This window comes from Lotus japonicus, chromosome 5, assembly GCF_012489685.1.
Source record: "Lotus japonicus ecotype B-129 chromosome 5, LjGifu_v1.2".
Lineage (NCBI taxonomy): Eukaryota > Viridiplantae > Streptophyta > Magnoliopsida > Fabales > Fabaceae > Lotus > Lotus japonicus.
The window spans coordinates 24,999,245-25,019,524 of NC_080045.1; the positions used below are offsets into that span (position 1 = coordinate 24,999,245).

General features: G+C 36.4%; 2 protein-coding genes and 1 long non-coding RNA gene across 4 annotated transcripts; all 3 read right to left on the bottom strand.

Moving 5' to 3' along the window:
- Window positions 1-246: 246 nt before the first annotated feature.
- Window positions 247-2,734, bottom strand: LOC130721125 (putative pentatricopeptide repeat-containing protein At4g17915). Its single transcript, XM_057571860.1, has one exon. The coding sequence runs from the start codon at window positions 2,658-2,660 to the stop codon at window positions 1,140-1,142; it is 1,521 nt and encodes a 506-aa protein (XP_057427843.1). The 5' UTR covers window positions 2,661-2,734; the 3' UTR covers window positions 247-1,139.
- A 4,461-nt stretch (window positions 2,735-7,195) lies between these two features.
- On the bottom strand, window positions 7,196-10,583 carry LOC130720150 (uncharacterized). 2 transcript variants are annotated; one of them, XR_009012954.1, is made up of 7 exons: window positions 10,407-10,583; window positions 10,087-10,323; window positions 9,545-9,634; window positions 9,208-9,270; window positions 9,042-9,113; window positions 7,843-7,920; window positions 7,196-7,477 (listed from the first exon to the last, which is right to left on the bottom strand). It is a non-coding gene; the product is annotated as an uncharacterized LOC130720150 (long non-coding RNA). The 2 variants fall into 2 exon arrangements; XR_009012955.1 differs by having other exon boundaries at window positions 7,843-7,931.
- Window positions 10,584-17,303: 6,720 nt separating this feature from the next.
- Window positions 17,304-19,781, bottom strand: LOC130721244 (uncharacterized). Its single transcript, XM_057572005.1, has 7 exons — window positions 19,740-19,781; window positions 18,941-19,088; window positions 18,545-18,686; window positions 18,274-18,428; window positions 18,066-18,183; window positions 17,782-17,970; window positions 17,304-17,686 (listed from the first exon to the last, which is right to left on the bottom strand). Exons 2-6 carry the CDS (start codon window positions 18,964-18,966, stop codon window positions 17,836-17,838), a joined length of 576 nt encoding a protein of 191 aa, XP_057427988.1. The 5' UTR covers window positions 18,967-19,088; window positions 19,740-19,781; the 3' UTR covers window positions 17,304-17,686; window positions 17,782-17,835.
- Between the last annotated feature and the right edge of the window lie 499 nt (window positions 19,782-20,280).

Sequence of the window (20,280 nt, forward strand, 5' to 3'; positions counted from 1 at the left end):
ATACTTTCAGCATGAAAGTTTAACTATGGTCTGGGTTGTCCACAATAACAATATTAAGAGTGAGCAAAGTCACACTCAGCCTATCTCACTCACTGCTTACAGAATATGCCATTTAATTAAGACCTCATTTATATAATAGTGTATTTCTTTTATGAATTTAATATCAATGGTAAAAGCTTGATGAGGCTGGTCAAATAATGCAAACCATACACAAAAAGAAAAACTTACTTGAAGTATGGTATTTTATACTGTATAGCAAATTCAATACATTTTCATTCCAAAACTCAATTTTATCATTAGGAGAGTTCCCCTGTAGAATGATTCTCAACTTTGATAGTTGTTCCCCGGTAGTCGGTAGACAAGCGGAATACAAAATATATAAAATTGTAATAAATAATCCCTGACAGGAATTTCTACGCAAGACTTTCCATAGGATCACAACTCAGTAGAACAATTGACCACACCATTTATAGGAACATATATTTATTTGAGACTGATACACTTACTAGCTTCCAGAAGGGTTAGTGGATGAAGGACTGGAGAATACAAAATGCTTCCCAGTTTTCACCAATACCATGTGTTCCATACAGCAGTAGAGAGAATCTTCAAATATCTGAATAGCCACATCATCATGTCCCCAAGAATGAAATTGTCATTTTGAATTCATTCAAATTTTGTGTTTTCCTGTTATAGTATCCATCTCACTCATGAGAACTTCAACTTTATTAGTCAATATCACTAAGCAATTACAATATAACAAAGGCATCTTTTCCAACAGGCAAAGCAAAAATCACTAAAAGATATAGTGCTTGTTTGATAACTGTTTGAGGGACGTGAATGTACGCTCAGGCAATCCAACAAGTGAGATCTGTCCAATGTGCATTTGAAATCAGAAATCCTACATGGAATGTGGCATTGCAACATGAAAACAAACACACCCATAGCGGTTTGCTTACTAAATCACCAAATGCCTTGTAGCATAATGATAACAATCTCCGTCGAGTGCTGGTCATGGCGATCAAATCACGGCGCTAATGGATGAGAATCAATGTTTCATTCTTTTGTTAGCTCAACAAAGGTTCTTCCAGCAATGCACACACATACATCCAAAGCTCAAGGCAACAATCTGCAATTCCAATTCAACGCAACAACTGAGCCTTCCGTATTTTCAACCTAACTTTCTTTGCTTCATTCTTCAACCCATCACTAATCAAACCATCAATAACAGCTCGCCGAGTGGCCTTCAGCACCTGAAAACCACATTGCAAACAAGCGACCAAATGTTTGGAGGCACAGAGGAACCTCCTAGCCCTGCAAAGATTGTGCACCAAGATTGTGTAAGTAAAAGAGTCCCTAACCTCCATGCCTTCAAAAAACTTCAAAGCACGATCAATGTGACCAGCTTTCCCCAACCCATCAAGCACGCAATTCGATGCCACGAGGTTAAAACCAAACCCTAACGAGTTCATGTGGTCTAAGTGCTGCACAGCCTCGTTCAATCTTTTAGCCTTACACAAACCATGTATGATAATAGTATGCGTGTACTGATCATTACCGGGTCCTTCTTTCTCAATCTGATCCACCAACTCCAATGCTTCATCCACCCTCCCTTGCCTGAAATAGAGGTATATCATCGTGTTATAAGATGCCAAATCCGGCTCCACGCCATTGCTCATCATCTGCTCCGCGATCTCATCGGCTTCTACGACCCTTCCAGTCTTCACCAACGCGGCAACCACCGTGCAATACGCGAAGCCGTCGAACGTGTAGCCTTTGCTCCTCATCTCCGTCAAAATCTCCAAGCCCTGCTCCAACCGCCCGCACCGGAAGCAGCAATTCATGACCGTAGTGAAAGTAATCGCGTTCGGCTCATGCCCCGCCTCACGGAACTCACTAAGCAACCTCCTCGCCTCGTTCGCCCTCCGCGCCTTGCATAGCCCGTTAATCAGCGCGTTGTAAGTCAGAACCTCAGGGACAAACCCACGCCTCTGGAGGTTCCTGAACATCGACAGCGCGTTGTGCACATAACCATTCTTGCATAGGCCATTAATCATGACATTGTACGTCGCAGTGCTCGGGTCAGTCTCCGCGCTAAGAAGCACATCCTTGAAAACACGGTTTGCCTCATCAGGCATTCCCAGCCGGAAATAACAATGCATGAGGATGTTATAGCTCCACACGTCGGGGCGTATCTCTGACTCAATCATTTTGTCGAACATGTGGAGGGTCATTGGAAAAAGGCCTTTTCTAACAGCACCAGACATCAACGAGTTGTAGGAAATCACGTCAGGGGTTAATCCTGCCTCCTTCATTCTCTCCAGAACCTCGCAGCCGGCGTCGAAGCTTACGAAACGGCAATACGCGTCTATCAGGGTGTTGAAGGTGACAACGTCAGGGAGGACGCCGAGCTTTACACCGTCGATTAAGACGCATTCGGCTTTGTCGAGTTGCTTGGCCTTGCACATTGAGGCAATGCAGATGTTGAGGAACTTGGTGGATAGACTCCTCCCCTTAACCATTATTCGGAAAGTCACATTCTTTGAGTGAGTAATGCGTTGCGTGAGGAATGAGGTGATGGGGTTCTCGTGGTTGAGAATCGCAGGGTGAGTGAAGGGGTAAGCAGCATTGAAGTGAAGTGCAGGTGCAGCAGACAAGTTCATAAGACACGACCTGGAAAACTTCGAAAGTTCTTACTTCTTACGTTTGCATCTGCAGAGAATCGTGAAAACATGCTTCTACTGGGAAGCGTTCGGATCCCCTTTCCGGGTTCCCCCAAACCCGACCCTGAACCCACTTTATTCCCAGGCCTGCACTGACCCGACCCGATCTGTTGCATAAACTTTTTTTTTCTTCAAAAAATCATGTTGTATTAATATATCATTCTTATATATTTTCCTGGATTTAGTAAGTTTGAGGTTTGGAAGGGTTATCATGTACAAAAGAAAATGAACTTAAAACATAATCAAAGAACAATTAAAGAATTATTGGAGTAGTGTATAGCTAAAATCATGAATATTAAGGTGATTGTATTGCAATGCCAACCAACTATTGCAGACCAAAATAAAGATCGAGAGGTTGATTAAGAGGAATTCTTCATGATGATGAAAAGAACTAACTTTCATCACTAGTCTTATCTATGTGGAGTAGCTTATTTTTGTCTAGTCATATCTATGTGTGCAAAATGTATTAATGATGAGTAGAATGTTATGATTGTATATTTAGGGTCTGTTTGGTGGTCAGAACAGGATAGGATAAGGCATGATAGTAATCATATTCTGTTGTTATCTGTTATTTGTTGCACCAGCAGGATAGGATAACACTATCCTGTCTCCTATCCTATCATGTCCATCATGTATAAAAGTTATCATGAGAGGGGAGTTAGGATATAACATGATATGATACCAGTTATATATTTTCTTTTTCAGTATCCTAACTCCAAATTAATTTATTTTAATAATATATAATTTATAATAATATTCATTAATAAATATAAAAAATATTAATTTAACTAACATAAAAAATAAATAAAATCATTAATTATTATTCATAAATAGTAAAATAGACTACAAATATTGATTTATTAATAGTAATAGAATAATTTAATATTTTCATCTCCTATTATTTAAAAATTAACAATAATTTACATATAAATTATTTTTGAAATAATAATATCTTTAATTTAGTTAATTTTTATTATTTATCACGTGTCACAACTAAGTGAAAACTAATTAATTACAAATATTATTTTTTAATAGTAATAGACTAATTTTCTATTATCATCTCCTATTATTTAAAACTATTTATCTACTTATATAATAATTTATAATTTAAATATAAATTACTTTTGAAATTATAATAATCTTAATTTAGTTAACTTTTATTGTTAATTATCACATGACACAACTAAGTGAAAAACCAATTGGTTAATAGCATAATTTGATTTAAAATATAGGCTATCTTCAAAACAATAAAATAGGCTATTTAATAAAATTTAAATATATTAGTTATTTGAAAATATAGACTCATTCATGAAAATGTAAACAAATTAAATTTAATAGAATGATTAGTTTTTAAATGTATTTTTTATTCAAATATAACATTTTTCCTTATCATATCATGTCCTTATCATGTGCACCTCAAACACAAGGTATGATAAGAGTCTATCCTGCTCTTATCCTATCCTGTTGTTTTCCTGCTCACATATCATATCTTATCCTGACCACCAAACGTGCCCTTATTGCCTATGAACACTGGTTTCACATTTGTACCATCCAAAATTATTATTAGAATAATATAATTTATTTTCAAAAAAAGAAAAATTGCATCGTGAAAAACCCTAGCTTTTCTAAATTATATAAGGGTAGTTTTGTGATTTCGTGTATATCGACGAGTTCAAGTATCAATAATACCAAACATAACCCAAAAGTCTAAAATCAACTTTGAAAAGCAGGCACAACCCACCCAAACTCGACCAAAGAGGATTCCCTTGTCAAACTCGGTTCGAGTTTGAGCAGGTACCCACATGTTCGGGTTTTATTGCCATGCATGGATGACACATGCTAGTTGTTTTTTTATATGTTTGGGTTATGTACCGCTCAGAAATAATTCTAATTTTTTTTACCAGTGCAAAAAATAGGATTATAATACTCTAATACTCCCTCCGTTCCTTTTTAAGTGGTATTTTAGAAATTTTTTTGTTCATATTTAACTGATATTTTGATGTTTTAAGGTTACAATTTGTCAATTATACCCTTTTTCAATAACTCCACTTCACATTTTCCATAAAATTCTCATTTCTCAATAACTCTCATTCTCATTACTTCAATGATATGAGAGAGTGGAAAAAATACCAACTATTCACTATCTTGGTTGGAGAGCTTTATGACTTATGACTGGATGTGAGAGGGTAGAATGAAAAAAAAAAACTCTAACAATCTACTATCTTAGTTGGAAAGTTTTATGCTAAAACGACACTTAAAAAGGAACATATGGAGTATATAATAAAGGTTGCACCTATATATTTTCTTTTGGTGTAAGACAGGTGCCCTCCTTCGCAGACAATCATGTTCGAACCAGGAACATCCACATCATGGTGGGGCTAACTCTCCAAGCGGGGTTTTTTTTCCATCCATAGGACTTGAACCCGAGACCTTGCTTAGGGGGAATCAAACATGTACCACTTGAACCAACCATCCGTTGGTGCACCTATTTTATTTGAATGCAAGGTAGGGCAAACGATCTGAATTATTTTTGCAAGCATGAAATTATAGGTTCAACTATGTGAGTTGATTGGTTTGAATCTGTTTGACTCGGTCAGTTTAACCATGTGAGTTGACTTATTCAACTTGGTTTAGGCTGGTTTAATCTGATTCTGAACGGTTTGATAACATATCTAATCTGAACACTTGATTGGACTAATTATGAGTTTAATTTCCAGTCAGAATGGTTGAACTAATTGATCCATCCAAGTTTAATAACAATGCACCTAACTAGTGTTTTAAAACTTACACCGGTCATCGACTTTGTCAATGTGCTAGATCCATGGGTCACTGGTTGCATCTATTAAACCAGACACCAAAACTTTAAATGTCTGGCAGTTCATTTTCACTTATATACCCTTTTACCATTTTGGTCATGTGTTCAAATCTCACCAAGACACATTTTTTAAAAATTTGTAACAATCTTCATGACAAGCTTGAAAGTCACATTGGGCAGAATAATTGGTCTGAATTGGCTTGCATTTTTATGCCTCTTCACCCACATGATAAGAACAATATATATATGAGATTTTTATTGAATTATTTCGGGGAAGACTCACCATTAAGGATAGCTATGTACAAATCCATAACATTCATCTCCACAATTATATTTTAATGAACAAAGTAGGAAAACCATCTCTCCATGGAGCCTTCGCAGAATGTATTTGGGAAACATTCCCGATAGTTGAATCCTGGTGAGTTTGATACTCAATCAACATACGAGTAACTTTTGCCAATTTTTAACAACGAGCAATGTGCATTGTCAAAAAGTTAGTTATCAGAAACTAAAATTTTATTTATTTATATTACATTCCGATAATGTAATATTAAGAAATACGTTCCGGGTTTTTGTCCACATAATGTATTTAAAATATGGTCTAAGAATTAGTTCCCGCTAACGGTTTTTTAACTTAACACATTACTAAGCAGTTTTTAACCACTAAAACATGCATATATCAGTTAAATATTGCCATTATACCGGGATTCATAAATCATTTTGAAAGACAAGGAAAAGCCTCATCACGTGTAACAGACTACATATTATTTTCCTGTCCCTATAAGCATGAACATATTTTTATATATACCAGCTGTATTATATTGGTTGCCTGATTTCGTATTATATTCTACAAAATGATTGAATTTGTATTATGAGCCAAAAACTTTAGATCAAGATTAATTTGGATAGAGTGGGATAGGTATATACTTTATAGGATCGTTGACAAATCTTTCAAATAATGCTATGCATAGACTAATATATTGGGTGGTTAATGTCAAACAACCACTTATCAAAAAAGTTTAAGTTGTTGGGTAATGACTATTTTAATTGGTTTATATTATATTTTAACACGTTTCCTCACACAAGATCCCTTTGGACTTAAAGCGTGGATAAATGCACAGGCATGCCTCACTACTAAAAAAAAGCTATTTAGCGAGGGGAAAAATCCGTCGCTAAAGATTTACCGACGGAACGTCATCCGCCGTGATAAGTGGCGTCGCTAAAAAATCAACGACGGAAAATATAATTCGTCGCTAATAGCGACGGAAACTGGTCGTCGCTAACGTATATATTTCCGTCGCTAAATAGGTTACAGGATTACCCCATGAATCCGTCGCTATTTACGACGGAAAATAACTAGCCGTCGCTATTTGCGACGAAACGTTCCGTCGCTATTGAAGACGGAACGTAGCAGTCTGTCGCTGTATGCGACGGAAGTGTCCGTCGCTAACTAGCTGTCATTTTAATATCCATTCCCTCTCTAATTTATCAATAGTAGAGAGGGACAAACTCCGTCGCTAATTTCCCTCTCTATTTTAAGCAGTGAACTGACTAATTTCATAGCTTCAGTACATAGTAATAAGTCCTAACTTTGAAGTATGAATATTATATACAAAAACGAACATGCCATTTAAGTTCAATATAATTATGCCTTGTGGAATTTAATTGTTTATGATGCAGAACCTACATGAATTGAAAAGAATTATGTAATAGGTTAAAAATATGTAACATTGATAATATTCAATCAAAGTAGAAATGAAAATTACTATAACCTAAGCTTCACTGCATGGACTTAGTAAAGCACATTATACAATAAAATGTATTACACAAGCCCCTTGCTGTCCACAACACAGTTGTTTCTACTAATGGAAACAGAGCAATGGATGGAAACTAAGAAACCTTACCTGTAATACTTGACAGCTTTCTAATGTGCTTTGCCCACCTTGAAGAATAAGCAAAAAGGAAATCAAAATCAGCATGAGTTGGTAACTCAAATACTCAATTATGCCATGGTGCTCTCTTGGTAACACTCATTTTTTTTTAAAGAAAAAGAGACAAGAAAACTAGGAAACTAAAATCAACCAAAATAAAGAAGGGGGCAAGAAACAATAGCAAAGACAAAGAAACAATGTCATATAGAGGACTATATTATTTAAAGATTTAATGTCTATGCACACACACATATTCGATTGGATACACAGACAAATTCAGATGAAAGATATATCGGGGTGATACTTCATAACATATGCACATTAATCAATGCCATTTGTCCTGCAGAAGTTTTGTTTTTAAAATCAAAATACTAACCAAAAGGTCCCAAGGAGAGAAAACAGCTACAACTCCAGCCACAGGAACATTCTCACCATCCTCACCAAGGTATTTTATCTGCAAACAATCTTTCACATTAAAGGGGAAGATAAGAAACACAATAACAGAACAAAGAGATATAGGAGGCGAAATTTAAGGGGAAGCAACATGGAAGAGCAAAGAGATTTTTTTTTTTCAAGAAACAACACAACATGTGAACTATGTGCCACACGAAGACTAAATTTTGATTAAATCTAGTATAGAATGAAAATAAATCATGATCTCAAACTTACATCATTTTAAAGCATAGTTTGTATTTTTTCAAACACAACAGATGACGTCCAAACCCAATATGTCTAACTAAATTTATTCAGCGAATACTAATTGCTACCAAAACTGGATCAGCAGTGGAATTATGCAGATAAAACTTGAATTCAAAATGATATCAGCTCAAATGTGTACCACTTTTCAACAGCTCAAATTTATTCAGCGAATACTAATTGCTACCAAAACTGGATCAGCAGTGGAATTATGCAGATAAAACTTGAATTCAAAATGATATCAGCTCAAATGTGTACCACTTTTCAACAACCAAATTGCATCTAAATCAGACATTCCTAACTCAAGTAATAGTTGAAGCAGCAGGGGATGCTTAACACTATGATAGCACACGAGATAAATATAAAAAACACCTACTAATCTGTCCATTAATTTGAGAAACCATAGTAACTAGAAGAAGACTGCCACAAAAGTACATCCACATATCAATCTAAGAAGGAGAAGAACATATATAACCAAAACACACTTAAAAAATCAGAACAGAGAAACATATAGTACCAAGGGAAGACTGCAATAGATATAAAAACTAGGAAGATAGAAAAGAATCCCTGAAATAACTATGACATAAATAGAGTGAAAGTTAACAGCATAAAAATACTACTTAATTGCAACAAAGAACATGATAAACCCTCGAATTTAAACTCCCTTGTTCACAGCTGCAAACAATGATAAATTGGTATATTCAACAAGTATCAAATAGTTCCACCACAGTCTCTAATGGTTTTATATTATATTCTAACAGTATCAAATGAATCCACCATGCTCTCTCTGAAATGTTCCTTCGAATTAATTCAAGACATATAAATAGTTCCCAGCTGTATTTGAAGAATAAATATCATTGCTTAAAAGCAAAACTTTACCTGCTCAGAAAGGAAGTGAGCCGAGACACAATTCAATGAATAAGAACTTAATATATAGTCTCTTTGCATAACCTGTAAATAAAAAATAACGAATAAACTTATTTCGCAATAAGTTTCAATTTTTCAAGCATCAGCTGATTAGAGCAAAACTAAATATTGACAGAACCTGGAGCAAATCAAACTGCACTCTCCCTTCAACTGTAACTTCTTTACTTTCCCTGGTCCCTAACTGCTTGCAAAACCAGCAAGTATCACTAAGGGGTTGAACTAATTGAAAATCCAAAACATAGAAGGATAAACAAAGTTATTCCCAAATTCACAAAAAAATAGGGACATATAATGTTGTACTAAGGACTGCAATCACTTGTGGAACCAAAATCCTGCTTCCAAAAAATTTGATGAAACTAAATGAAACCTACCAACCCACAAAAATATCAGAAATACAAATAGTATACTACAAAAATAATGGGAGACAATTACATAACAAGTGACTATATCTCTACCTTGATGAGAAAGTTGTATCTTTTACTCGAACTCTACTGTTCCTGGTACGGCCCAAGATTGGAAATTCTGCTATTCAAGGTGGCAGCTCTCTGAAATCAAGAAAAGAACACATTAAATTGTAACATGAATCATAACCAAAAGCTCAGAACTTCCAACTATCACCTCTAAGCATACTATTTAATGTCAAAGTTAAATCAACACCTCAATAAGATATGGCAAGTCAAATTTGCATATGTTATATCCAATAATAATATCAGCACCTAGGCTTTTCCCTCCCTCTCCCTCTCCCTCTCTCAACATGTTTCCTCAAGATAAATGAATCCACCACGCTCTCAACTCTCAATCACTGCTCGGTGCCACAATGAGCAACCAACTCCAATTCCTCCTCTCGTTTCCCTCAACCAAGAAGGCCTCTACCTCTACCAATTCAAACTCACACTCGACAACCCAGACTCAAAAACCAACATCACCGGACCACTCACCAACAATGGTCTCACTAGCAAAATAAAATGGTGAACAGAAGAAGAAGAATTTCAATTACCTGAGAAATTTCAGTTTCGTTAACCGACGATGGAGGATGAGGGTTCACGAGTTTTCCCTTAAGCTTGTGGTGGTTTGCGAGCGACGAGCGGTGGAGAAGGAGAAGCAGAAAAGGGAGGAGTCAGACACGCGAAGGGAAGGGAAGGTGAGATGAGAGGAGGGAAGAACAACGAGGTTCAGATCCAGGTTGAGGAACAGGACCGTGAGCCTTGTGACCAGTAACTTCAACAGTTGGTCTCTGCATATTCGAGAAGACTCAAATCGAAGAAGAAAATTTGGGGAATGATGAAGAAACCCTAGGTTAGGAAGAAGGAGATGTACCTGGTCAGGAGAGTCCGGTGCGGCGGAAGCCGGTTAAGGAGGCGTAGACGGTTTTGTTGTGAGCGGAGGTGTATGCTCCTCTTCCGGCGGAGCATGAGTTGGAGATGTCGGCCATGAGGGCGGCGACCATGTGAGAGTCGAGAAGTTTCTGAGTCAGTCACGAGGTTTTTTGAGAGAGCATGAATGAATGGATTGGTTAAGTGTTTGGGACAAAGTATTCATTTTTAAAAACAATATATTTAGCGACGGAATTAGCGACGGCCGGTCATCAGCGACGGTACAAATCCGTCGCTAATTTGTAATATAAAATATTAAAATAGAATTAGCGACGGAACAACAGCGAGGCTTCTTGTCCGTCGCTAAATTTAAAAACAGTATATTTATTTCCAAACCGTGGATCCGTCGGTAATTCCGTCGCTATTAGCGACGAATTTTTGTCCCTCGCTAAAATCCGTCGTAAATCACATTTGTGCTTAATTAAATTTCACTTTTTAATTAGAAAGTGAGGCGTGTAAGGATCGAACTCTAGACTTCTCAGTTGTAGAGACTCTGATAACATGTCAAATAACTACTTATTCCAAAAATTTAAACTGTTGAGTGAATACCACTTTAATAATTTTATATTATATTCTAACCGTTAACTCTTTTTTAGAAATTTGCAATTATTTTTAACATTTAGATGAGTAAGATTGTGCTGGATTTGGTAAACAATTAGATTTACCTAAATGAAATGTCGATTGTCGAAATGTCAAAAAAAGAAAAAGATTCACCTAAACGCATGATAGTGATTGAAGGCATCATCAGCAGCACAGTGCTTAGCACAATGCTTCCAAGATGACCAGCAATATAATTGTGTTTATCAGTTATGTTCCCTTTGGTGATTTGCATTTTGCATTGCTCAAATCAAGATATCCTCTTGTTTCTTAGTTCTTAGATGCTCAAATAAAACTATTTTATTTATTACAAAGACGAATGAGTGATTTTACGATGCACATGATCACTGTGGAATAATATAATGCTTAGTGATATTTAAATAGGGCTGTGTAATATAACAAATTTATATAGGGTTTATTTATTTATTTATTATTTTGAAAGGGAAATATTATTTGTTAGAAATGTTAGTAAATTAGTCCCTCTTTCGGGTTTGAACCCGAGACCCTTCACCCTTCATCTCACCCAACCCTTATGTCCCTAGCTCTTACCACTTGAGCTATCCTTCGGAAACTAAATTTATATAGGGTTAGTTATGGTTTTATACTTTCAGTCATATCCTCAACCGAATTTAGTCACTTGGTATAGCAAAATTGCATTTGGGTCCCTTAAACATTTGAATTTCCTGATTGTAGTCCTCACTGGAGCCGTTCCACTAGCCTAGTTCTGAAACATTTGGGCCATCTAATATGATATTAGTGGCCGTTAGGGCCAGATAAACATGAGATCCTCATCCTCGCATGTAATGCAATGCAGTGTCAAGTTTGACAAGCAAATGCTTATTACAAGTGGAGCCTTTACGAGGAAAATTGTTAGTTTGAGATACAATACAAGTAATCTGAGACAAAAATTACTTAATCACGTTAACCCAGTCTTGGTTAACTATTTATTTGAGCCAACTCTTGATGGAGATAAAATGTTTTACGAATTATTCTCAATAGTTCGGTTCTCTTAAGTTTTTCAAACTCGAAGGGTTGTTATTAGAGAGAAACCATATATTGCAGTTATGACTTAATCATAAAGAAGTGTAAGAAAGTCATGACTTTCAATGTAGCCATTTTTTTCACACCTTATTCTAGGTTTCGCACCTGATCGCATTCTCCTTATTATTTTATTTTTAAGTTTAATAAGTTTGGGGTAAAGAAGATTCTCGAACGTTTCCTTCTTACTTCCTCCTTTTTAATGGCATGACTGCACATTCTCTTCACTTGTGTTCTCTTCTCTTTGTTTAAAAAGTGAGTTTGGTGCCTATCTTCTAGATCGTTGATTCGTTGCTCGATTCTTTTGGCGAATTCATCCAAAGTTGGGATATGATTCCCAATATGTTCTAGTGGAATTGGTTCCTCACATGCTCTGAATGAAGCATTCTAGGTGAATGGTGTTTTGAGGGTTCACCTTCACCAGAAGGTTGTCTCCTTCATGTCCCTACTCCCTACCATTGCGACATAATTTGATTATTTCCCAAATACAATGCCAAAATGTTCTTCCTGAAATATAACTTCAACCACCATTGATCTATGTACGGTGGATACATGCTGAAAGCACTGGTGCTGGTAGCAATGTCTATGGAGGAGCTTGGAGGAGAACGACAACGGGTTACCTGCATGCAATCGGCACTTCAACACTCAAGTTAGATTCTATGTACGAGAGAGAATCTCAAGGTCTGAGGATAATAATATTCAAGTAGAAAATGCATAATGCTTATATAAATGAACAATCAAACATGTATTCATGGGCATAGTAAGACTTGTTAGTGAGGCATTGATCCTAAATGAAGTCATTGAATACTACTTTTGAAACGATGGTTATGTTTGAGTAGTCTGGCAATTGTTTATTAAGTTGTCAGTTTCGTTCCGCTCGGCTTACTGTTGGATGATATAAATCTTCGTTTTAGTCGTCCGAGCTGTGATCTATATATGACACTCACTTAGTTTTGAAACTATTGGGTCGTCCAGAACGAGATTAGGCCTTATGGCCATTTCGGCCGACCAAAACACTTTCTCACTCTTGGTGTCCCTTAGTGCTCTACTAAACATTTTCCTAACTGAAGTGGACCGTTGATGGTGTTTCGTTCAAGTCTATTTCAGAGGTGGATAGGGATGGTCTATGTGCCAGTTTTGAATTACAAGAGATAAAAGATGCGGCATGGGATTTTGGTGGCGACAAGAGTCCGGGGCCTGATGGCTTCAATTTCCAGTTTATCAAAACTTTCTGGCATATCATGGAAGGAGATGTGAAGAGAGTTCTTGATGAATTCTTTACCAATAATGCATGGCCTTCTGGGAGCAACTCATCCTTCATAACACTGATTCCTAAATGTGATTCACCCCAGGGCCTTATTGAGTATAGGCCTATCTCTCTTGTTGGATGCATATACAAAATTGTGGCAATTTATTTAGCAAACAGGCTGAAAGAGGTCCTTTCTAAAGTGATTGGGGAGGAGCAATCGACATTCCTAGCAGGGAGGTGTATGCTTGATAGTATTGTGGTAGCAAATGAAGTGATCCATGATGCCAAGTGCAAGAAGAAGCAAGCGATGATCTTCAAGGTCGTCTTTGAGAAAGCATATGACACGGTGGGATAGGGTTTCTTGAGCTACATGATGAGAAGAATGTATTTCCCAGAGAAATGGGTGGGATGGATTGAGACTGCCTTAAATCTGCAAGAGTGTCTGTTCTTGTTGTGAATGGAAGCCTGGGCGAGGAATTCAAAATGGGAAGAGGATTGAGGCAAGGAGACCCTTTGGCCCCTTTTCTCTTTCTAATAGTTGCTGAGGGTCTAAATGACTTATTCCAACAAGCGACGCGTCTCTTGGAAAGTTTGAAGGATATGAAGTTGGTTTGGCAAACCCGGTGAATGTTTCCTTATTACAGTTTGCGGATGAAACACTTTACGTTGGAAAGGCTTCTGTGCTAAATGCCTTAACAATAAAAAGTGTGTTCTGAAATGCTTTGAGTTGGTGTCGGGATTAAAGATTAACTTCCACAAAAGTAAGTTGGCGGGGATTGAGATGGAGGGACGATACATTGGAAGGCTCGCAAATCTTCTCAATTGTAAGGTTATGAAAGTCCCATTCACGTATCTTGGTATGCCGGTTGGAGGAAACCCAAGAAGGCTTGCGTTTTGGGATCCAGTGGTGAACAAACTTAAAGGAAGACTCTCACGATGGAAACAAAAATCTATCTCCTTTGGAGGGCGGATAACTTTGATAGCAAGTGTGCTATCTTCCTTGCCTTTATTTTATCTCTCCTTCTTCCGAATGCCAAAGAGAGTGCTGAATACATGTAACAAAATCATGAGATCATTTTTCTGGGGAGTTGGGGAGGGTTCTAACGGGGTGGCTTGGATAAAATGGGATGTGGTTTGCAAGCCAAAGGACATAGGTGGTTTGGGCCTGAGAGAATGGGGAGATTTCAATAAAGCTCTACTTGGAAAGTGGCGGTGGTGGCTCCTAGTAGAATCGAGAACTTTGTGGGCAAAGTTTTTAACGGCAAAATACAAATTACCGTCAATATTTGAAAACACTGAAGTTGAAAGAAACTCATCTCATTGGTGGAAAGACATTAATTGGGTGTGTAATGAGGACAATGGTAGAAGATGGTTTGACACAAGCGTGAAGAGGATAGTGGGAGATGGAAGGCATACCAGGTTTTGGCAAGATAGCTGGATAGGCAATGATTTTTTGAAGGACAAATTTTGCAGGTTATTTAATCTTTCTAACCAGAAAAGCTCTTTTATTTCTGATCTTGGACAGTGGGAACATGGTATATGGCAATGGTCCTTCACTTGACGAAGAACCTTACTGACTCGAGAGGAAGAGATGCTGAATAATCTTATTTCCTGTGTGTCTTTGCTCAATCTGGCTGAAGGAAAAGAAGACAAGTGGATTTGGTTGGCTGATGAGGAGGGATCATATAGTGTAAATTCAGCTTACAATGTGCTACAAAGGAGGGAATTGGAAGAAGCTGAACCAGCATTCGAAACTTTATGGCGAGGTAAGGAGCCATCAAATGTCATTGCTTTTGGATGGAAGATTCTATGGGGTTGAATTCAAACAAAAACAAGCCTACAACGGAGGGGAATTTTACCTGCTGCGAGTTCTCTTAATTGCGTTTTGTGTCAAAATGAGGAAGAAACTCTGGAACATTTACTGCTGGTCTGCCCCTTTTCGTTTCAGATATGGATGAAATGCTATAGATGGTTGGGCCTACTTACTGCACTACCAGCACATTGTCGTTTGCATTTCATGCAACATGGGGGAGAATTCTGGACAACAAATCAGAGGAGGGGAGCGAAGACTATTTGGCTTGCAATAGTGTGGACATTATGGCAAACAAGGAACATCATCATTTTCAGAGATGGGACAAAGGATTCTGAAAAAGTGTTTGACATGGCACAATTTAGAGCTTGGAGTTGGATGAGGGCAAAGTGCAAAGACTTCAATTTTTCATTCTATGATTGGATTACCAATCCACGGTACTGCTTGGGAAATCTGAGTTGCTCATCTAATTTATTTGGTGCTTGAGAGATGGACAGATTTCACAAAATGACTACTTACTGCAAAATATTTGAAGGCCTGACAGAGGAATTTGCAATTAAGAAAGTAAGAATACAAGGAAGGCTAGTGGTTGGATTCTCGTTTTTGTGTTTTGTTGTGTCACATTCCATGGTTTCGGGGGATGTCTATTAGGCTATTGGATACTGGATAAGAACTAGCCAGTTTTTGCCTTTGTTTTTTTCCTATGTTGTCTTACTCACTCTTACTGTCTCGGTTTTCTGGGATGGTTCTATACATTCTCTGTTTTTTCTGTTTTTATTCCATTGTACTTACCATGGGTTGAGGTAACCCTAATACCTCCACAATACAATTTTGCTTAAAAAAAAAAAGACTGAAGTGGACTGCGTCATTTATTTCTAGCTCTTATAATAAAACCAATCAGAATGAGTGTGTTGCTAGCACTTGTCTTTTAAAAAAATAAATCAATCACAATGTGAGCGTTGTAGTGTGTCCATAAAAGTGTGTTGCTACTTGCTAACACTCCTGTTTTGAAAAGTTAACACATTTTTATGAAGTACGAGAAATGTGTTACTTTTTAAAAATAAAATAAATCAATTAGGGTAAGTTTTTTTTTATAGGCAAATGTTAGTTGTTAATTGTTAGTAAATTAGTTCCTTCTTCGCAAGGGTTTGAACCCTAGCCCTTCACCCTACAAATCCCTTCATTTTCCTTAACTCACCAAGTGAGCTACCCTTCCCTCCTAATAAATTAGAGTAAGTGTCTTAGAGGGGAATGTCTTCTCTCATGTGACATGACATAAAAAAATATTTCTTTTATTTTTTTAATATATATGTCAATGGATGAGATCTCTCTCATGTGGTTATGTTACCTAAGAGGATCAATTCCCGTATAATTTTGTTAGCCCTCCTCTTCTAAAGAGAGTTGATGTTAAAACTTTATGTTTATCCATTTCTTAATACTATTTATTAAGTACGCGAAACTCTTAAAATATTTAAAAAAGAGAAATAAATAAAAAAGTGTTTCACATAACTCAAGGATCCTAATCCCTACAACTTTGATTCACTAGGATTATCCCCGTTCGTTGCACGGAAGTTTAATTTCTTAATTTATTACATTTAATTAAATTGTTTTTTTAAAAATGATGCACATTATACAATAAACATCATTATGTGGTTGACATTGACAATACCAAAAAAAACTTGAACCATATTATACATTTCAATACTCAAACATGTTAGACGTAATTTTATAATTTAATTAAATTAAGGCATAGATTTAGATATATAGTAGTAGTAGTAAAATTATGTTTAAAGTCTTTTTTCGTTGTATTTTACGGAGTTTTTTAATTGTAATTAACTTTATACTATAACAAAATAAAATTTATTGATCAATTGACAAAGTGGCAAGGAGAAATTGATGTGGCTGCTTGACACGGTTTGTGTAAATGCATTCAACAATTTACTAACCAGGAATATACAGTGACTGCATTAGTGACATACACAAAACTAATTAATAAAAAAATGAAAAAAATCAAATTGGAGCAAGCTTTGTACTAAAACTGATCTTAATCAAGATTAATGAAAAGTCAATACAAAAGTGAAGAGTGAACTATGAGTTTAGATCAACTCATCTTACAAACCAAACCAAATCTATCAAGACAAAGGATGTCACAAACCCCATATATATATCTATATAAAAATTCTACGCATTAGTAAATAATAAAGGCACATGTAGGTTACAAAAAACTAACTTCTAGGAACATGGGTTCAATTACTAACATATACTAACTTATACTAAAAAAATTAGTAAGCTGCAACTTCTACTCCTTCTCCAGCTTGACAGAACGCAGCTTCATTCTCTTAGCAGGCATTGTAGTACTAACATCACTACCAACACTTTGGACTGAAGAGCATGCGACAGATCCCTCTCGAGGGGAAATTTCATCAAGTGAAACAACATTGGGTCCTATTTCGGACAACTTTGCAGAATAGTCACCAATTGTATCATCAGTTCCACCACTGGATTTTGGAAATTTACCCTTAGTGATCATCTAAGCCAATAGAACAAATACAACAAAACAGTGAGTAATATTAATCAACATAGTAATAATCAGCACATAATCATGCAAGATAGTGAAATGAATACCTTGCTTAGGGTTTGAACCTTTGACTTGTCCTTGAAACTCTCAATCACAGCGAATTAGGAACATATTTTCTTAACCTTGTACGAATCATCAAACTTGGTCCCATGGCCAATTGACTTCTCAGCTTTGAATAAGAGTTCTCTACCAATGATAGTCTCAATCTCAGCCGGGTATTCATATGGAGACTTCGCCTAAAAACAATATATAGTCAGAACTTATGAGCACAAGTTATAGCAAGTAATGTCCAGCTCTTCCAATAAAAAATGCTTCATATATCACATTAAACCTTTGAGATCATGACCAACTCTTTGCATGATTTGTTAAGAAGTAGTTGGCAATCAGTGCCAAATATGACAAATGTACCACAATCAAAGGCATCCTCAACTTCTACCTTTAGTTTGAGCCTGATATTAGAGTAAATAGAAAACAATTAGTTCAACAACTGCGTTTGATGATTTTAAAACAAAATCATAAAAACCAGAACACTGCATCACCTAGGAGTTACGGACAGTAAAGGTTTGCGGCATCCAGAACAGTAAAATGTTCCATCCTCAGTTGTTACTGCCTTGTGGCAACTGCATGCAGAGTACCACCACTTCTCCCCTTCAGCAAGGCTAGTAACTCGTGCTACAACCGTAAACACACCATCCTACATGAAAGAATGCACTCGTGATAAACTGTGAATAGTGATATGAATTGATAATAAAATTTCAATTTAAATGGAAAGAATCAATTACAAACTAAGAGTGATTAAGTTAAAACAACCTCCTCAGTCTCATTGAGCTCTTTCAGATCCTTCCTAGGATAAAGAGTTAAAAACTCCTCCTCTTGAGTTAGTATGTGAACATCATCATCATCTTCCGATTCAGCCAATGGCATGTCCGCCTCGATGCCATGAAGAGCCAACCTTGTTGTATCATAATCATTCAAATCATACAAATTATTAAGCAATATGGTATAACAAACAATGCTGTGGAGGAAATTGTACTGTCTTTATACACATACAACTCACCCATCACGAATTGTAACCGCTTCAACTATTGGGGGGGGGGGGGTTCCATAGAAGGATAGTAGCATTCATGAAATTCTGAATAACAACAAAACCTACATAAAAGAAGTAATTGCAATTTAGTTTCATGCATATGAGGAAATGGCACCTACCATCTAAAGAAAATAATTCTTGGCATACCCTTGAATGTCTTGATCTTAGCAAACTGTAATATAACAACAGGTGTTCGAACACCATCGTTTACAACAAATTGTTTCACAACATAAAGATAGCTTCCAAATGAAGCACACTTGATTTCCCCTTGTACCAGAAAAATAAAAACAACTTCAGCCCAAAATTATACAGTAAAGTTAAAAGGGAAATTCATGATGATTGAACTTAAATAATCTCATCTCTAAGATCGACCAAGTAGCCCTTTTCAACCTATATTTTTCATGAAAGCCAATGATTTATTCAAAGGGTGGCAGATGGTTCTTCAAGAAATTTAGTAAATTAACTCAGAAAAGAAAATTCTTCACTACAAAAAGACTTGCATGTATATTCATGATGCTCACAGCCACAGGTTATACATAATCAACAAATATAAAAATCGTTTCAGTGGGTGAGTGGTGATGATTTAGCAGGTGATCATGTGATGCAGTTAGGCAACCTATATCACCACCTCATAAAATGATCTCCATCCATGCTATTTTGTAGAAGTGTGTGTGTGCTCCCACTCTCTTGAATCACCTGCTAAAATTAGCAATTGACGCATTAAGTGTTTGTAGTTATAATCACACTTGATTAAGTGGTAGCAGAAAAAAAATAAATAGACAAAGGTAATATAAATAGACCAACTGATATATGATGAGATATAAGTTATACATACTACATGTGTTTGAAATTGTAAATAAAGTAACTATTATTCATTCAAAGGCATGACTAACCATTTACAGAAATAAAAATCTGCACCTCTTTTTGATGAGCTGGCTTTGCATACACACCATGTCTTTCCTTCCTGCCATCATTCAAGCCCAAATTAATAAAAAATAGCATCGAAAACTTGGCATAACATTGCAATTATTCAAGATACTAAAAAAATCATTCCCTGTGATACACTCCTAAACTAAAAAGAAATAGTGAAGAAGAAATTATGAGACAAAACCCCTTACTTCTAAAGTTTGTCAAGGATAAATTCTAAAGTCCTTTTTTTTTGAAAGCCAAAGAATTGCATTATAAGGGAGAAGCAATAGAAGAGGATTACAGCAAAAAGAAAAAAGGATAGAAAGAATACATCAGCAAAAAGAAAAACCAGAAAAGGGAGGAGTTCTCAAACTGCAAGGTTACCAGAGGCCTATTATACCCAGAAAACAATAGCCTCAAGATGGTACCATTACCATACCTCCCTACCAACCCATCAGATATAACCAAGAAGCCCAACCCCACCACACAATTTCATTAAATTTCAATTCCTAATAGCTGCACCCATGGACAAACAATATACCTGTGCGTA